The sequence below is a fragment of the Macrobrachium rosenbergii genome, chromosome 25 (assembly GCF_040412425.1).
Source record: "Macrobrachium rosenbergii isolate ZJJX-2024 chromosome 25, ASM4041242v1, whole genome shotgun sequence".
NCBI classification, from domain to species: Eukaryota; Metazoa; Arthropoda; class Malacostraca; order Decapoda; family Palaemonidae; genus Macrobrachium; species Macrobrachium rosenbergii.
This window is the reverse complement of record NC_089765.1, coordinates 43,269,707-43,285,075: the sequence shown is the minus strand read 5'-3', so window position 1 is coordinate 43,285,075 and position 15,369 is coordinate 43,269,707. Positions and strand designations below refer to the sequence as shown.

The following is a 15,369-nucleotide window of genomic DNA, read 5'->3' as shown; positions in this document are numbered from 1 at the left end:
GCTGAAGGGCGTAATCAAGTTATCTGATATGAGAGAAAATATGATAAGGGCAAAATGACGCAGTTATTCAAATAAGATGGTGTTTTAGTTAGAGACAGCAATAAGGCTAAAGCGTGTGTTTCAGTATTTGTGGGCTGGAAAAGTATTATGAACGTGGAACATAAAGGACTGAAACAGTCAAAATGGAATGCGATTTCCATCCTGTTTGTGCGTGAGATGAAAAAGAATCCTGATAACTTGTTGTCTATATTACAAATTGATGGTTAAATTTTGGTAGAAATGGAGTCGAGGACAAACATATTTAATAGTGCGGTTTCTGAATCACAGGAAAGAGATTCAACCAATATGGCAGGACACAGAACTGAAAACAGAATTTCCTTTTGGGGGGTAAGCCAAAGAGAATCATTTCACGTCTTAAAATACGAACAGAAAATTAAACTCTTTTTAAAATCTGTTGTCAATCTGTTGTCCTCTCTGATGTGGAATTAATCCTTAACTGGCTCATCAGTCTCAAGTATGATGTAAATTTTTGTTCCTCTTCAATCAGGATAAGAGGCAAGAACTGCCATGAAGGATGATTTTTCGTGTTTGCTTGCAACCTATCAAGAGGCTCTAAAGATTCTTTTACAGCGTTATCTAATCTTGATGAGATGTAACTCCGAAGTTGCTTAGTAAGAACATGTGACTGATTTCGTTGATGTCTTATGTTAGATGCAGCTTGGGACAACAGACCCAGTAAGTCTGACCACCAGGGAGCCATAATATAAACCTCAGGTTTATAGTGATGAGGGTTAAATCAGTCAGTATCTTGCTCTTCTTCCATCTGAGTATCTGTAAACTAGTCACTGTCTATAAACCCAAATCATCATTATTCCCCCTTTCTGCTCACAAACAGGTTACAGTATTTCTCACTGAGCTGTAGCTTAGATATACGGTTTCCAGTGTTTTATAGTTATGAAAGTTTATATTCATTTAAAGCTGTTGGATATATATAATTGTATAAACATTTATATATATATATACATATAATTATATTAACATTTATATATATATATATATATATATATATATATATACACATACAGTATATATACATATATATTAAACGATTTTCCATGACAGGAAGTGACTCCAAAGGAAAAATCACAAATTTAATGCAAACTTCTCTTTAGATTTTGTTGAAGGGACTCCTGTACCGTTAATCAGCAATATGTGTTAACCGTGCTGAAAAAAAGAATAATAGCCTAGGGGAGAAAAAAATAGGTAATACTGTTAGAGGACAGACGGATAATGTATGCCTTTATTTATTCTTCTACTTCTTCCTATTAATTTCAGTATTTCGGGTTTGGTAGGCCTCTGCTGGGATTCTTCCTTGCGGTCTTCATCATCGTGTTTCTGATCATAGTAGGGTGGCCAATTCCAGCCGCCTTTTTCGGTAAGTTCAGGAAGATGGTTACCGTGTTTTTTTTTTTTTATATTGTGTCATATACTTTCCTTTTCTTATTGAGTCATGCAGGTTCTTAGCGTGATGATTACAGAAACAAAAATTTTAGTGACAGAAACCAGTAACGTATCAAATGTAGAATCAGTGACAAAACAATGAATGAGCCTATAGTGTCATCTCGCAGGTGTTTTGCAATATTGTGTTAATGAAAGAAAGAAATTTTATTCTGTATGTTTTAAAATAATAATACTCTTACGACTGCGTTCAGGGTAAATGTAGCGTCCATTCGTTGTGTTTCAGTTCTCGTATCCCTGGGATTCCTCTACGGCATCTATAAATCCTGCCAATCGACCGGGAGGGAAGGCGTCAACGTCCCTGGGAGGAGAATCAGAAGTCGCGAGCCTCCAGGAGACAGAGCCCCTTTCGATCAGAACAACCAGATGTTCTTGGAACTCGCTGCAAATGCCCTCGCAAGGAACCACAGAGGAACGCCTGGAAGCCTCCCACCGCAGAGTTCCGCGAACAGGGCGTCTCCTCCACCCGACGACCCGCCTCCAGATTATTACGAAGTGACCGGAATCTCAAAATCTGTCGGGTTTTCTTCGGGAGAAGGAGGATGCAACCCCTCGTCGTCGCTATCGACGCGTCCTTCAAGTGCTGGTGATCTTGGTTTCGATGTCATATCAAGAGGCGATGGGTGTGGTATTCTGCCGTCAGGAAATCCTTCTCTGGCGCCTTTCAGACTGCCCAGTTATGAAGAGGCGGTTGCCTCTGGTCAACGGAGTAGCGGTGGTCACTGTGCTGCAGAAAGCACAGACACAGAATAGAGACAGATAGCCTCAGTCTTTACTATATTGGCTCTATTTTCTTTTGTCATTTAAAAAATTTAGATATACAGATGAATTCTATGAGAGATATGGAAACGTTGACATTATGTTTCTGATGAACAGTTGCTGATAGATACATAAATATTTTACGTGGTTCTCTTGACAAAATACATTTTTTTAAAGATTTATACAAGAGAAAACGAAACCGAATAGCAAATGTGGCAATAAATAAATAGCAGTGACCTGTCGTACTTTGAAACAAGTGAATTTCCCACGTTTTCGACGTTCCATAAAATGGATAAGAACATTGTCAGCTATTTCTGTCACAAGATTGTTATGTTCCCATGTTGCAAATACCAAACAGTAAAACAATTAAAAAAACGTAACTTTTATCACATTTTGACAAGAAACAGATTATGGCCTCTCGACATGGCATTTTAGTGCAGTGTTCCACAGCAAATATTTCTATCATAAGAGTGAAAATCTATTTGTTGTTGTACTAGAGTCTACGCCGATCACTTTCTGAAACAAAACTCATACAATCTCTGTGGTATTCAGGATGCAGAATCTCACTACCTGGGACTTTAAAGTTGCTTCTCTCAGATATTTCTTTTTTTCTTTAATGCTTCCACACTTGGAAAGTGCTTGGACTATTAAATCTTCGCTGTTTCTTGTTTGATGAAATAAAAGGGTTAATGGTCTCTTTCATTTGATTCAAAACTAATTTTAAAATGTGGTCCATTTTTATGTTGTTTAATGCGTTACTTGTAAACCAAAGATCACCAGAGCTAGCTGTAATTTAAAGACATTAGAATTCTTAGAGATTTAGCTTTGCAAGGCACCGAAACTTACCAAAACAGACTTATTGGTCCAAGTTCTAAATAAATTTTGCAAACCTCATGTTGAGGGCAGTGAGAATAATAAAACTGGCTGAGCGCAGTAGAATATCTAAACCCGAAGCATTCACGCTCATAATCACGCAATTCTGAAAATATCATTTCTATTTATAGGATTCTCGAAAGAAAGAAAAGAAAAATTCTAACTTTCTATAAGTTTTTTTTTTTCATTTAGTTTAAAAGACCTTGTAATTTACATGCGTTCATCACACTCTTAATTAATGTAGCAAAATGCAAAATCCGGTCTTGCATTTACAAAAATTATCAGCGAGTTGTTTAGTTTGTAAGGAGGAGAGAGAGAGAGAGAGAGAGAGAGAGAGAGAGAGAGAGAGAGAGAGAGAGAGAGAGAGAGAGAGAGAGAGAGAGAGTCTGTTATTATTGAGTCTGAACCATACTCTTACCGGCTCCTGTGTCTGTTTCATTTATATGATACTTGACCTTACTGCTTTTACTTTATTTACAAGGGAAAATACTCTTTTACCTGAAAAGGTAAAATCAGACGTCTTAACCCACAAAAGATTCAATTTTTGCCCACACTCTCACAATCATTAATCTCTAGTACTGAGAGGTTCCAGCAGAACAGGGAGCCGCCATGTTGTGTGGAAATTGTCGTTGTAAGTCATAACAAATAACTGGTCACAGATAAGATGTTCAAGGCTCTAAGGTCTTAATATCATCATTAACGATCCGCTTGTCAAAATTTATAGGTTTTAGAGGGTGTTATTATGCTATTGAAGTTATTTTGTCACTAATATTTTTACATCAAAACAATACACATGTATTGATATTGTTCTGAATATACAGGATATCAGATAATGTTAGTTCTCCCATTTTTTTCATTTGGTACATTTGGTCTGCTCAGTACATTTGGTCCACTGGGTCCGTGTGATCCATTAGATCTATTCGGTATATTTGGTACATTTGGTCCACAGGGTCTATGTGATCCATTAGATCCATTTGGTCTAGTTGGTTTATTTGGTCTAATGGGTCCATGTGATCAATTAGATCCATTTGGTAACCCGTAAAGTTCGTTTAAAACGTACAGGCTTGTAACGAATTCAGGCTTGTAACGAATGAAAGTGAAATCCCTGGTCCCAATTCAAATAAATGAACTTGAAATTGTAGGTATGTAACGAATTCTTTGTTACGAAATCAGGTTTGTAGCGAACTATTTTGTACGTCCCTGTGACAGTTTTATTAGTAAAAAATACCTGTTGTAACGAAGTGATAATTTTATTGTTAAACAAACATCAAACACTTGTTATCCCAGTGAACTGCTAATACTTTGTTCTTAATCTTGTCTTTGTTGGCTATGAAAAATTTTTCCCGCAAGAAAACCATGTTTTTGTGGTACAATAGTGCTTAATTCTTAAACTGTTTGTGCACGAAATGATAATGAAAATTACTTTTTTAACAGCTTACTGCTCTTTTGCTCAATTTAATTGCTTATGACTTTTTGTTGTTTTTTTTATGTAATGCGTAATTAAAATATTTTAAATAAATATACTGTGTTACTTTCTTACTATTCCAAGTGAAATCCGTGTCAACAGATTGTTTCTTAAAAAAAATTTAAAAAATTTTACGTTCAATACACAACCACTATAATAGAAGTGTAATAAAATTCACATGCACACGTATTACACTTACCCCGGACATTGTGTACATTGTGTATCAACTTAATCTCATTTAAAGGTTTTAAATAAAGGAAAAACTACAAACATAACTTTATTTTTGTTGTAAAGATTAAAATACATGCCCACTTCATAAACTAAGAATGACTTTTATTGAAATGTATAAGAAATCTTGATACACTTAGGAGGAGCGATACTTTACCGTCTGGATTTCATTCTGTATCAAAACAAGGGAGGAATCCAGTCACTTCAAGTATCTCTTTTCATAACGAATTGCAGACGACAGTCCCCTGGAATTCGCTGTAAACGAACTCTACTTATTTAGTACATTTTGGTCCACAGGATCCATGTGATCCATTAGATCCATTAGGTATATTTGGTATATTTGGTCCATAGGGTCCATGTGATCCATTAGATCCATTTGGTATAATATTTGGTACATTTGGTCCAGCGGGTCCATGTGATCCATTAGTCATTTGGTATATTTAGTACATTAGGTCCACAGGGTCCATTGGTTCCATTTGGTATACTCGGTACATTTGGTCCACGGGGTCCATGTGATCCATTAGATCCATTTGAACTACTTGGGTACATTTGATCTATTGGGTCCATGTGGTCCATTAGATCCACTTGGTCTATTTGATACATTTGGTACGATAGGCCCATACAATCCATTAGATCCATTTGGTCCATTCTCTTCATTAGGTTAATGGGCCCATTTACCCCAGTTGGTTCACTAGACCCATTTACTCCCCTGGGTATATTATGTGAACACTTAAAATTTTGTTACATTTCCTTTATGAGGTAATCTGGCATAGTACAGTACATTTTATTTATTGAGTGAATTTGGTACACTAGTTATATCTTGTTCATTGGTATCTTTATACATTGGATACATTTAGTTCGTTGGATGCATTTGATTCACCGATACATTTGTTCACTGAGTACTTTTTCTACATTGGGTACATTTTGTACTTTTGGAACATTTTATTCATTAAGTATATTTACTACCTATTAAGTATGCTATCTACATTTTCTTCACTGTGAATATTTTGTTCATTGGGATATTTAATAAAGTTTGTTCATTTGAACAGTTGTACATTTGGTTCCTGTGCATATTTTGTACCTTTGCTTCATTTTGTTCCTAAGATACATTGGTCTGTTTGGTACATTCTGTCTAAGGCGTACATTTTAAATCTAGGGTATATTTTGTTGTTTAGATATGTCTACCAAGGGTGCATATGGTCCATTGTGTATATTTTGCTGACTGGATGTATTTTGTTTAACGAGATCATGTTTACCTTGGGTGCATTTTATTTGTAGGGACATTTAGATCACTTCGCTCATTGGGTACATTTGGTATGGTGGGACTTACGCCCACTGCTTACATTTGCTAAATAAATACTTTTGTTCATTAGGTATGCTTTGCAACTTCATTTTGAGTACCTCTGTTACACTTTGTCCAATGGGCAAATTTTCAACTTCGGGTACATTTGGCACAACGGACCCAATGTGTTTACGGGGTACTTTTTTTTGCAACAAGCCCAGTACCCTCCCAGACTTCTGAATATTAGACAGTCCTTTAACTTCAAACGTTCTTTTTCCCAGAAGGTAAAAACATATCACCTGATGCTGTCAGAAAGCCAGGCGTGGCTCGTAAGACTTTCTGTACTTACTGATATGATGGTGTTGATGCCATTTCGTGACTGGGATAAATTATGAAATGAACCTTTGAAAACAGAAACAGCTAAAGGTAGCTCATTAAAAAATCAACTCCGACTAAGGATTAAGCTGAGAAGAAGAAGAAGAAGAAGAAGAAGAAGAAGAAGAAGAAGAAGAAGAAGAAGAAGAAGAAGAAGAAGAAGAAGAAGAAGGTTGAGTTGCTACTTCAGAAAGTCATACAAAATTGTCTTAATTTCTGACTTACAATTCTTTTTAAAAAGGCTAGGATTGATCCACGTGCATATTTTACAATGAATATGACTATTAACATGGAATGACTTTCACTCTTACAGGTGAAGGAAGGGCTTTTGAAAAGGAAGATTTCCATCAATAGAATACTTATTTAGACAGGAATGATGCTTACGGTCCATGCAAGATCTCCAGATTTCTTTTTCATTATGACCTTTTTTAAGGTTTACCGATCCATTTCTGCTCCTCCAACCACTTTAACCTGCTCTACCTCATCTAAGACGCTCACCAACCTTTCAAGAGATGATTGGTTATTAAAGTGAGCCAGTGATGTTCCCATTAGTACAAATGGTGTTTTAATGGTTTTAAATAACTGATTCATTACAGTAGACCCATGAACACTATTCTCCATCAATGCAATCCTCAAATTGGGTACACTTGTGTCAATGGCATTTTTTGACATCACGATGGGAACAATTGTGATGTTATAGTGTTTTCTTATTTGTTTGACAACAAAGTTAACTCTTTCAGGTGTCCAGGATGTAGCTGGAAGAATCACTGTAAGAACTTTGTTGAAGTTTGGAACATAGTTACAATCTTCAGACTTCATGCCAACCTGACCTAATGCATCAAAAGTAGGTTTATATGCTTCAGGACATACATGGCGAGAGTTGTTCGATAAAGATTTGATTGAAGTGACATTAGCAAGTAGGGCAGAATATTCCCTAGGAGTCTGCAACGATAAATTTATCCTTGGATCCAACTCTTCAGCTACTGCTGCTAGCTTTAAAGCCAGCTTCGCAACTATAACTGATTGATGACGACTTGTGTAGGGAAAGTTCCTGTCAAAGACATCCTGAGTAATTTTTCCATCATTATCTGCAAAATTATCGTTAATCGCCTATACCTAACATTCATGTTGCATTGTCATCAAATTTCCATCTCAAACATGGACAGAAGTTGGATGATTATATTGTTCATGACAGGACCAGAAAAGAGCCCTGTTTTCCTAGTTTCACTTGTGTAAGAGGTCTGTTGCGTTAATATCATCTTGTCCCTGCTATAATAAAACAATTCTTTGAGTATCCTCTGAAGTAAAATGCTGGAAACAGCAGTAAATAGCTTTAAAAGTAACAGCTGAAGTAGCATTATGCTATACAGCATGCTGTTTATCACACCACATGATGTCTTATCCATATGCTGACTGGATGTATTTTGTTTAACGAGATCATGTTTACCTTGGGTGCATTTTATTTGTAGGGACATTTGGATCACTTCGCTCATTGGGTACATGCAGAGAGCACAGACTATTATTCACCCAATGTTTTATAGGTGAAAGTTATATGGATCCATCTCTCCAAAGATTAACAGGTCATACAGCGATCCAAAACAAAAATCATCAATGTTTTTATTTTATCTTTAAATAGTTAATGTTAATATTCTAAGCTGGATTCATGTAATGAATATATAAGAAATATCGTGGAAAAGATGTACCTGTTAGACGAACGACTTCTCTATACACCTCTACCAGTGTAGATGCCAATCTCTCCTGACATCAGGGCTCATAACAGTAAGATCCTTTTCTGCAGATTTTGACGTTTCTTGTGTGATGTTACTGATATATTTTCTGTTCTCGAGTCTTTTTCTTTTTGCCCATTCATTTCCACTTTTCTACAGAGGCAAAGACTTCTGAAAATAAAGAGAGAAACGTAGAAATACCCATCTATCACACGACAATCACATTGAGTCTACAGCTCAAGTTGGTGCAACAGAATCTCACTCCTGAGAAATCCTGTATAACATTTATCTAATTTTTGTGTCTTGTTTTATGTCACTGTAGGTGATATAAATGCCATTTTTTTCATACCAGCTGTAAGATAATTACACCTTTTTGAAGATATATTTTATTTGAAAATTGTTGAATGAATCTAGTATAAACAGCCTGCGCACAGTAACACATATATTTCACTGCTGCAATCATCTATTTATATAAGGAACTAGTTAGTTTCAGACATTTCCTATCGACCACCGAACCAAAAGCCTGGATCTTCATGATCCTAAGAGGATAATGTCTAGGATCTGAGTGGATGCACACTTAGTGGAACTTAGTGGAACTTCAAAAGGTCAAGCGAAGGTGCAATGCATTACTACCCTAATGCTATTTTCCTTGCACTTTAATACAATTTTATCTATTTGTTAATATATTTTTTTCTTTTAATAAGTGAGATCCCTTCTTTCTGTACTTCCCTTTACCTCCTCTTACTTCCTAATGATCACCATATTCTTTGGAAGCTCGAATTTCGAGTCAATGGCCCCTGTGGACTTGTTCCATATGAATAGGGTTCATCTTCTGAATAATAATAATAATAATAATAATAATAATAATAATAATAATAATAATAATAATAATAATAATGGTAAGCAATCACTTACTACCCAACTTGTCCTAGAAAGGGAAGCTACAAAAAATGGCTCAGTTTTTTCATAATGCAGAAATAAGTTAAATCACGGCAGGTGGAATTATTTATGAGATTTTTATCAAACATGACACGACAGAAAAAAAAAGGCTGAAGCATCATGTTTATGCTTAGGCCAATAAGAATTATGAACGGGTCCTAAAAACAAAAGAAGAAAGAAAACGACATGGAAGAGATGGAAATGGAAGGGCAGCACCTTCACTTTAAAGAGAAAAATGTAAATAGCTGAAGCAATAAAAAAATACAATGCAAAGTAAGTGATGATCCCACAAAGTTAAGATACAGTGTTTCAACAGACAGCAATGATTTTAAAGTAACTAACAAGCAGATAAGACACTGAAAATAATTTGATAATTTAGTATAGTAAGGTTTTCTTTAACGGAATAGCACCTCGGGGTTTAAAAGTAAAATAACATTTTAAAAATCATATAATAGTATGAATTTAAAAGAACTTAAAATAAAAAAACAATGTTATTTTAACTAAGTTGCGAATAGAGTGTGGGGCTCAGCCACCTTAGCAAAGGTGCAAAATGAAGGTAAGTTTACAAAAAAGTAGTGATTTGTGAAATATCGTATCAGAATGCACACACACACACACACACACACACACACACACACACACATATATATATATATATATATATATATATATATATATATATATATATATATTATATATAGATAGATAGATAGATAAATATAGATACAGTATTTATATAAAACAACTCACCATGTTCAGTTCTTCGTTGGACGAGTCGGTATAGTTCTCGGCTAGCACTTTGCTGGGCCCAGGTTCGAGTCTCCGGCTGGCCAATGAAGAATTAGAGGAATTTATTTCTGGTGATAGAAATTCATTTCTCGTCATAATATGGTTCGGATTCCACAATATGCTGTAGGTCCCGTTGCTAGGTAACCAATTGGTTCTTAGCCACGTAAAATAAGTCTAATCCTTCGGGCCAGCCCTAGGAGAGCTGTTAATCAGCTCAGTGGTCTGGTTAAACTAAGGTATACTTAACTTTCCTGCCTAACGCTCAAAAAGAGGTTGGAAAAGACCCCCTGTTTAAAAGAAAGCACACCGAACTTAGCAGCGATAAGGGACAGAACCACTAGACCTAGCAACAGCACCTTACCCGTACGATTTATAAAGTGCAAGGTAAATCTGAAAAGGGGCTTAAGAAGAAGATATTAATATCATATGCATTTTGGCGTAACCAATCTTTTTGTGTGAGTCAGCATATGGATAAGACATCATGTGGTGTGATAAACAGCATGCAGAGAGCACAAACTATTATTCACCCAACGTTTTATAGGTGAAAGTTATATGGATCCATCTCTCCAAAGATTAACAGGTCAACAAATCTGGCAGTTCTAGCCATGAAAGGAAAAGGCAATGTCGTGGAGAGTTAAAAAGATTTGCAAAATTGTGAAAAATGTTATATACATTCGATGTGACATCTAATATATAGTTTTATCTTCTTACAGTGAAGTTTATAGTACATATCAGCAGAATATATAATATATCAAAACGTCACAAGGGGAATCATGTTAACATAATTATTTGCAGTAGCATTATAGTGCTACTGGCCTACTGCACATAATTTTCACTAATATTTATTATAATCGTTAGGAAACTCACACTTTATTCCATTTTATATCAGAAGGTAAAATAAAATAAAAACCCTTATTCAAAGCAACAGCAAATAGTTAAATCATTCTTTTCGTCTTTTACGTCAATTGGCAATTTGTCCTGATTTTATGTGCAATTTTAAATAGATAATCTCCTCAAGTCTGAAGCTGTACAAGTAACATTTCCTTAAAATAGCTTTCAGCCGTATATACTGCGTGTGCCAGCATAACAAACTCCATGAACATTTAATTATTGCTTTGAAAATGCAGAGAAAATTAGTCACTCACTTTCTTAACATTTCTCTGAAGAACTGGCTACAGCACCAAGGTCGAGTATGTGCACCGGCGTCTGCGTCCTCCATAGCTTGAAATGAAACCTGCAGGTAAAATGGTGGTATCGGAGGCTCATTTTATATTATATTATATTATATTATATTATACATACATATATACATATATACATACATACATGTATAGGTATGTATGTTGTGTACGTGAGTACGCTCACAGAGCACCCATACATATGTATATTGAGGTTGCTAGTCCCATGCCCTTTTCCTTCCTACCTGCGATCCACCGCTACCGACCAGCTATATACTTCACTAATTAGTTCAGTCACTACGGCTTTTTTTTCAGAAAACTGGTCTCTACCAGAAACCGATCTCGGGACTCTAGCTGGTGAGGTGAGGGTCATAATGTGACCAACTGAACTTCTCACCCACCCACCCACACCCACACACACACACACACACACACAAACACACACACACACACGCACTGTGTCTCGATTTATTTCATGAACTTGATTTTCACCAGATAGTAGAGTAAAATGGTGAAAACCGAAGAGAGAATCATGTGCAAAAGCTCACGTGTTATCTGCTGAAATTGCTGATAACGTCTTTGAGTTTGTCTGCACTTTTTATACGAACAAATAACTCTTAGTAATATATAACAGCTCTTATAAAGTAAAAAAAGAAAGTCTGGAAAAAGCAGGCTATTTGGTGATCTAAAACGCGATGTGACACAAAACACTTTTCATTTTCGTCTTCAACCGATTACACAAACACATTGCATCACAATAAAACAGATGTGAGCATCGAAATAAACTTACAACCTGCAGTCATCTGCTGCACATCCCAGAGTTAAGGTGAAGCAAAAGAACGCTTCTCATGGACGTTCATGTGTTGGCTGAATACAATGCATCTTCAAGGGAATAACAGAGGCGGAAAAGTTATACGCAACAAGAGTTGACGTGGCGCTTTCGAGTTGCTACATCTCAGCTTCGAGTGATAAAAATTTCGCTAACGTGTAAAGACGCCACTTTGATAACATAAGACAAAGAAACTATTTAAAATATTAGCCTATAGTCCGTCGAGCGTAATTGGTCAAAAGAGGGTGTAGGGAGGGTGAAGCAACGTGCCACAGGTACTTTCCGCATGATGCGAATCAGCAATTCCAGACTTCCTTGTGATTCTTTAACAGAAGACTTTATTTGAGAAACATACCTAATTACAATTAAGGACAATATTGTACTAACTATTGATAAAAGTAGCATATGAAAATATTAAATAAGCCAATTTGACAACGCTTTCCTCACCTCTGCCAAATATTCGTTGCTCCTAAGGGGATGGTGTGAAGGAAAACAATTTTCATTTTGGGTCGGTAGCTCTGGGTCAATTCTTTTCACCAAAGGACCACTGCACTTTACAGTCACATAGTTGTGATGAACCTTGGCAACACGTAACTTATAAGAAAAGAAGAAAAAAATAATTATCAAAAAGAATACCAACGAGCCTTACAAATAATGGAAATAACGTAAAAAAAAAAACAGTCCGAAATATTTAATTTAAATGACGTATTCTTACTCCTTAAAGAAAAGGCAGAGAGAGAGAGAGAGAGAGAGAGAGAGAGAGAGAGAGAGAGAGAGAGAGAGAGAGAGAGAGATTAACTGGAATGAATGAACATTTAAATTTAATTTAATATTTGCTTACATATCCTCATATATGACAATAATATTTATTCCAAATAGAAGCGTTATCTCGAAACTCTGCTGTGTATAAGAGAGGGAGGGACAAAAAAAAAAAAAAAAAATAGCTGAGGATTCTAACAGGCTAAGGTTGACGGAAAGGGTATCCACAAACCCCGAGTTACCCTCTAGAAAAGGAAACATGTCAACAGTTTTATAGACAGTTTTTCGTTAAAATACATGGTATTTAGATATCCCGTTCTTATGTAATTTTGCATCTTTCCAATTATTGGTATGATAACCTTCATTCAAACGTTGAAAGCAGAGAAGGTAAACAATATATGTAGAGGCGTTATCTGTAGTACTATATAGTTCGCTAAGCGGCCGCCAGAGCGGCGCTGCCTGCAGTCGTAGAGCATCTTTCAATTTCAAATCCCGTTCGGCCGTACCTCGGAACGGTGGTGACTGGACGAGCAAGACAGCAAGTTAGTGTGGCTTGTGATTTTCTCGTTCGTTATCTTTATAGTGGTACGTTGTGTATCTTATAATTGCTGAGTTGGGCACAGGAATTCTTTAAAAGAAAATAGAGTGACATTCTTCAAGAGAAAATGGAGGGACATTGTTAAAGAGAAAATGGTGTGACATTTCACAGGTAAGCAAAGCGTACCGGACGTTATTTACCCTCATTTTTGTAATAGTAAGGCAAAGATATTGTTAGTAGTAGATACGATTTCTCTGTTGACATATCTTATATTTTCAACATATTGTTGTGACATACGAGTGCAGTGGCGATTTCAGTTTTGAAACAGAACATCATTAATCTCTTAGGATATATACCGCGTAATATAGAATAAACAAAGATATTTCTCATTATTAAAAACGCTTAGGTTGCCGGGTTATGTCAACCAGTCTCGTCTTTTAAACAAGCCATTGTGATGCATAAGGACACCTGCTATTTTGTCACTCATTAAGAATTCTTTGCAATGGGTAGGCCTATAGGATACGGTCTGTGCCATCAGTTCTTTCCGTTTTAGACATGTAAAGGCAACGTTAGAGTTGTTCAATAAAACTCACTTAATCAAAGGTGGTTTGTCAACGAATTTCCGAAAGCCCACACCGAAAGTTATTCGAATCTAAGCAAAAATAGTTGCAATTTTTATATTTGTAACAAATCATGGTTTAACAGTTTTTTCCGTTGAACGATGTCTTATAGACGGATATTAGCAAGAAAAGTGTGTTTTGTAGCTAGGCTACACCTTTACCCTCAAACTGCTCATTTTGTAAGATTCCCTGTCATTTAGACCTTATTCTAAGTACACTTTAATTTCTAATATATAAAAATGTCTCAGTGGTAATAATTACCGAATCGTCATGTCAAGGAAAAACAGCCTTTAAGAATGGTAACTGTTTAGAAAAGAATCTTGGCCATGCACCGCTAGACCTATGCTTCTTGATTCGGCATATATTCATTGCCTGGTCCTTCCGCGAAGAACATTTTATTTCCATATCAGTCAGAATTACTTTCCTATGGTAGCCCGTATTTAACAGATCACACTTAATATCGTTCCAAAGCCTTCGAATAGGAGGAAATGACTTTGCTAGCCATTTCTGCCGTTGGGTTGTTCACAAGATGCTGAGTATGGAGGGAAAAACTATTTTTACTACACTTGTTTTCAAAACTCTCGCTAAACAGTATTCCGGGAGTGATACCTATTCCATAGTGATGCTGTTTCTTGCTTGCCATAATAAATTCTAGGTGGCATGTTGGCCTGGAAGTATTGTTTATGTAACCGTGTCCTTTTTTAAACCTTTAAAAGTGATACACCAGTGCAGTGGTTTTGTGTGTAGGCCTATTATATATATATATATATATATATATATACTGTATATATATATATATATATATATATATATATATATATATATATATATATATACTGTATATTATATATATAGGTAATTCTAAGCCGTAGTTCCGCGGTGATCTAGACTATGGCAATTGAAGTTTTCCTATGTTGTTTGGTAGATCTAAGCCGGCATTCCGCGGCGAACCGCCCACCCCCCTCCATAACCAATACGGCAAAATTGTAACCAGTAAACACCCCTAAAAATACCAACCTAACGTGCCCCAGGGGTGTTTACTGGTTACAATTTTGCCGTATTATCTATGGAGGGAGTTGGGGGGCTCGCCGCGGAATGCCGGCTTAGATCTACCCCGTCGTGTAGTCTTCAAAGGTCAATTACAGTTTGATTACAGCCGGCCGACAAAATATTTCTTTAAATTCTTGTAAAGCAAGTAAAATAACATAAGGAAACGTCAAATGCCATAGACTAGCTCACCGCGGAACTACGGCTTAGAATTACCATATACTGTATATATAGTGTTTACATATGGCCGCTCAAGTTCACACGTTTGGCAGGAAAAACCAACACTCCATAAAAGTCAGCAGATTGCTTTTCCTACTGTTGAATTGTGCTTGAGTTGTTTTAACTTTCTTGCAAATTCCTTGCTACCTTGTCCAACGAACTCTTATTACAGGGACTGAAAAGAATCTCTTACTTAACTGACACGTATTCACAAGTAATATTTT

The 15,369-nt window shown here is 36.1% G+C and overlaps 1 protein-coding gene across 2 annotated transcripts; it reads left to right on the top strand.

Moving 5' to 3' along the window:
* Positions 1–81: 81 nt before the first annotated feature.
* LOC136852615 (uncharacterized) lies at positions 82–4,669 on the top strand. 2 transcript variants are annotated; one of them, XM_067127503.1, is made up of 3 exons: positions 82–735; positions 1,336–1,435; positions 1,745–4,669. In XM_067127503.1, the coding sequence occupies exons 1-3, from the start codon at positions 712–714 to the stop codon at positions 2,269–2,271; spliced, it is 651 nt and encodes a 216-aa protein (XP_066983604.1). In that variant the 5' UTR covers positions 82–711; the 3' UTR covers positions 2,272–4,669. The 2 variants fall into 2 exon arrangements, 1 of the variants encoding a protein (XP_066983604.1); XR_010857199.1 differs by having other exon boundaries at positions 87–387.
* Positions 4,670–15,369: the final 10,700 nt, after the last annotated feature.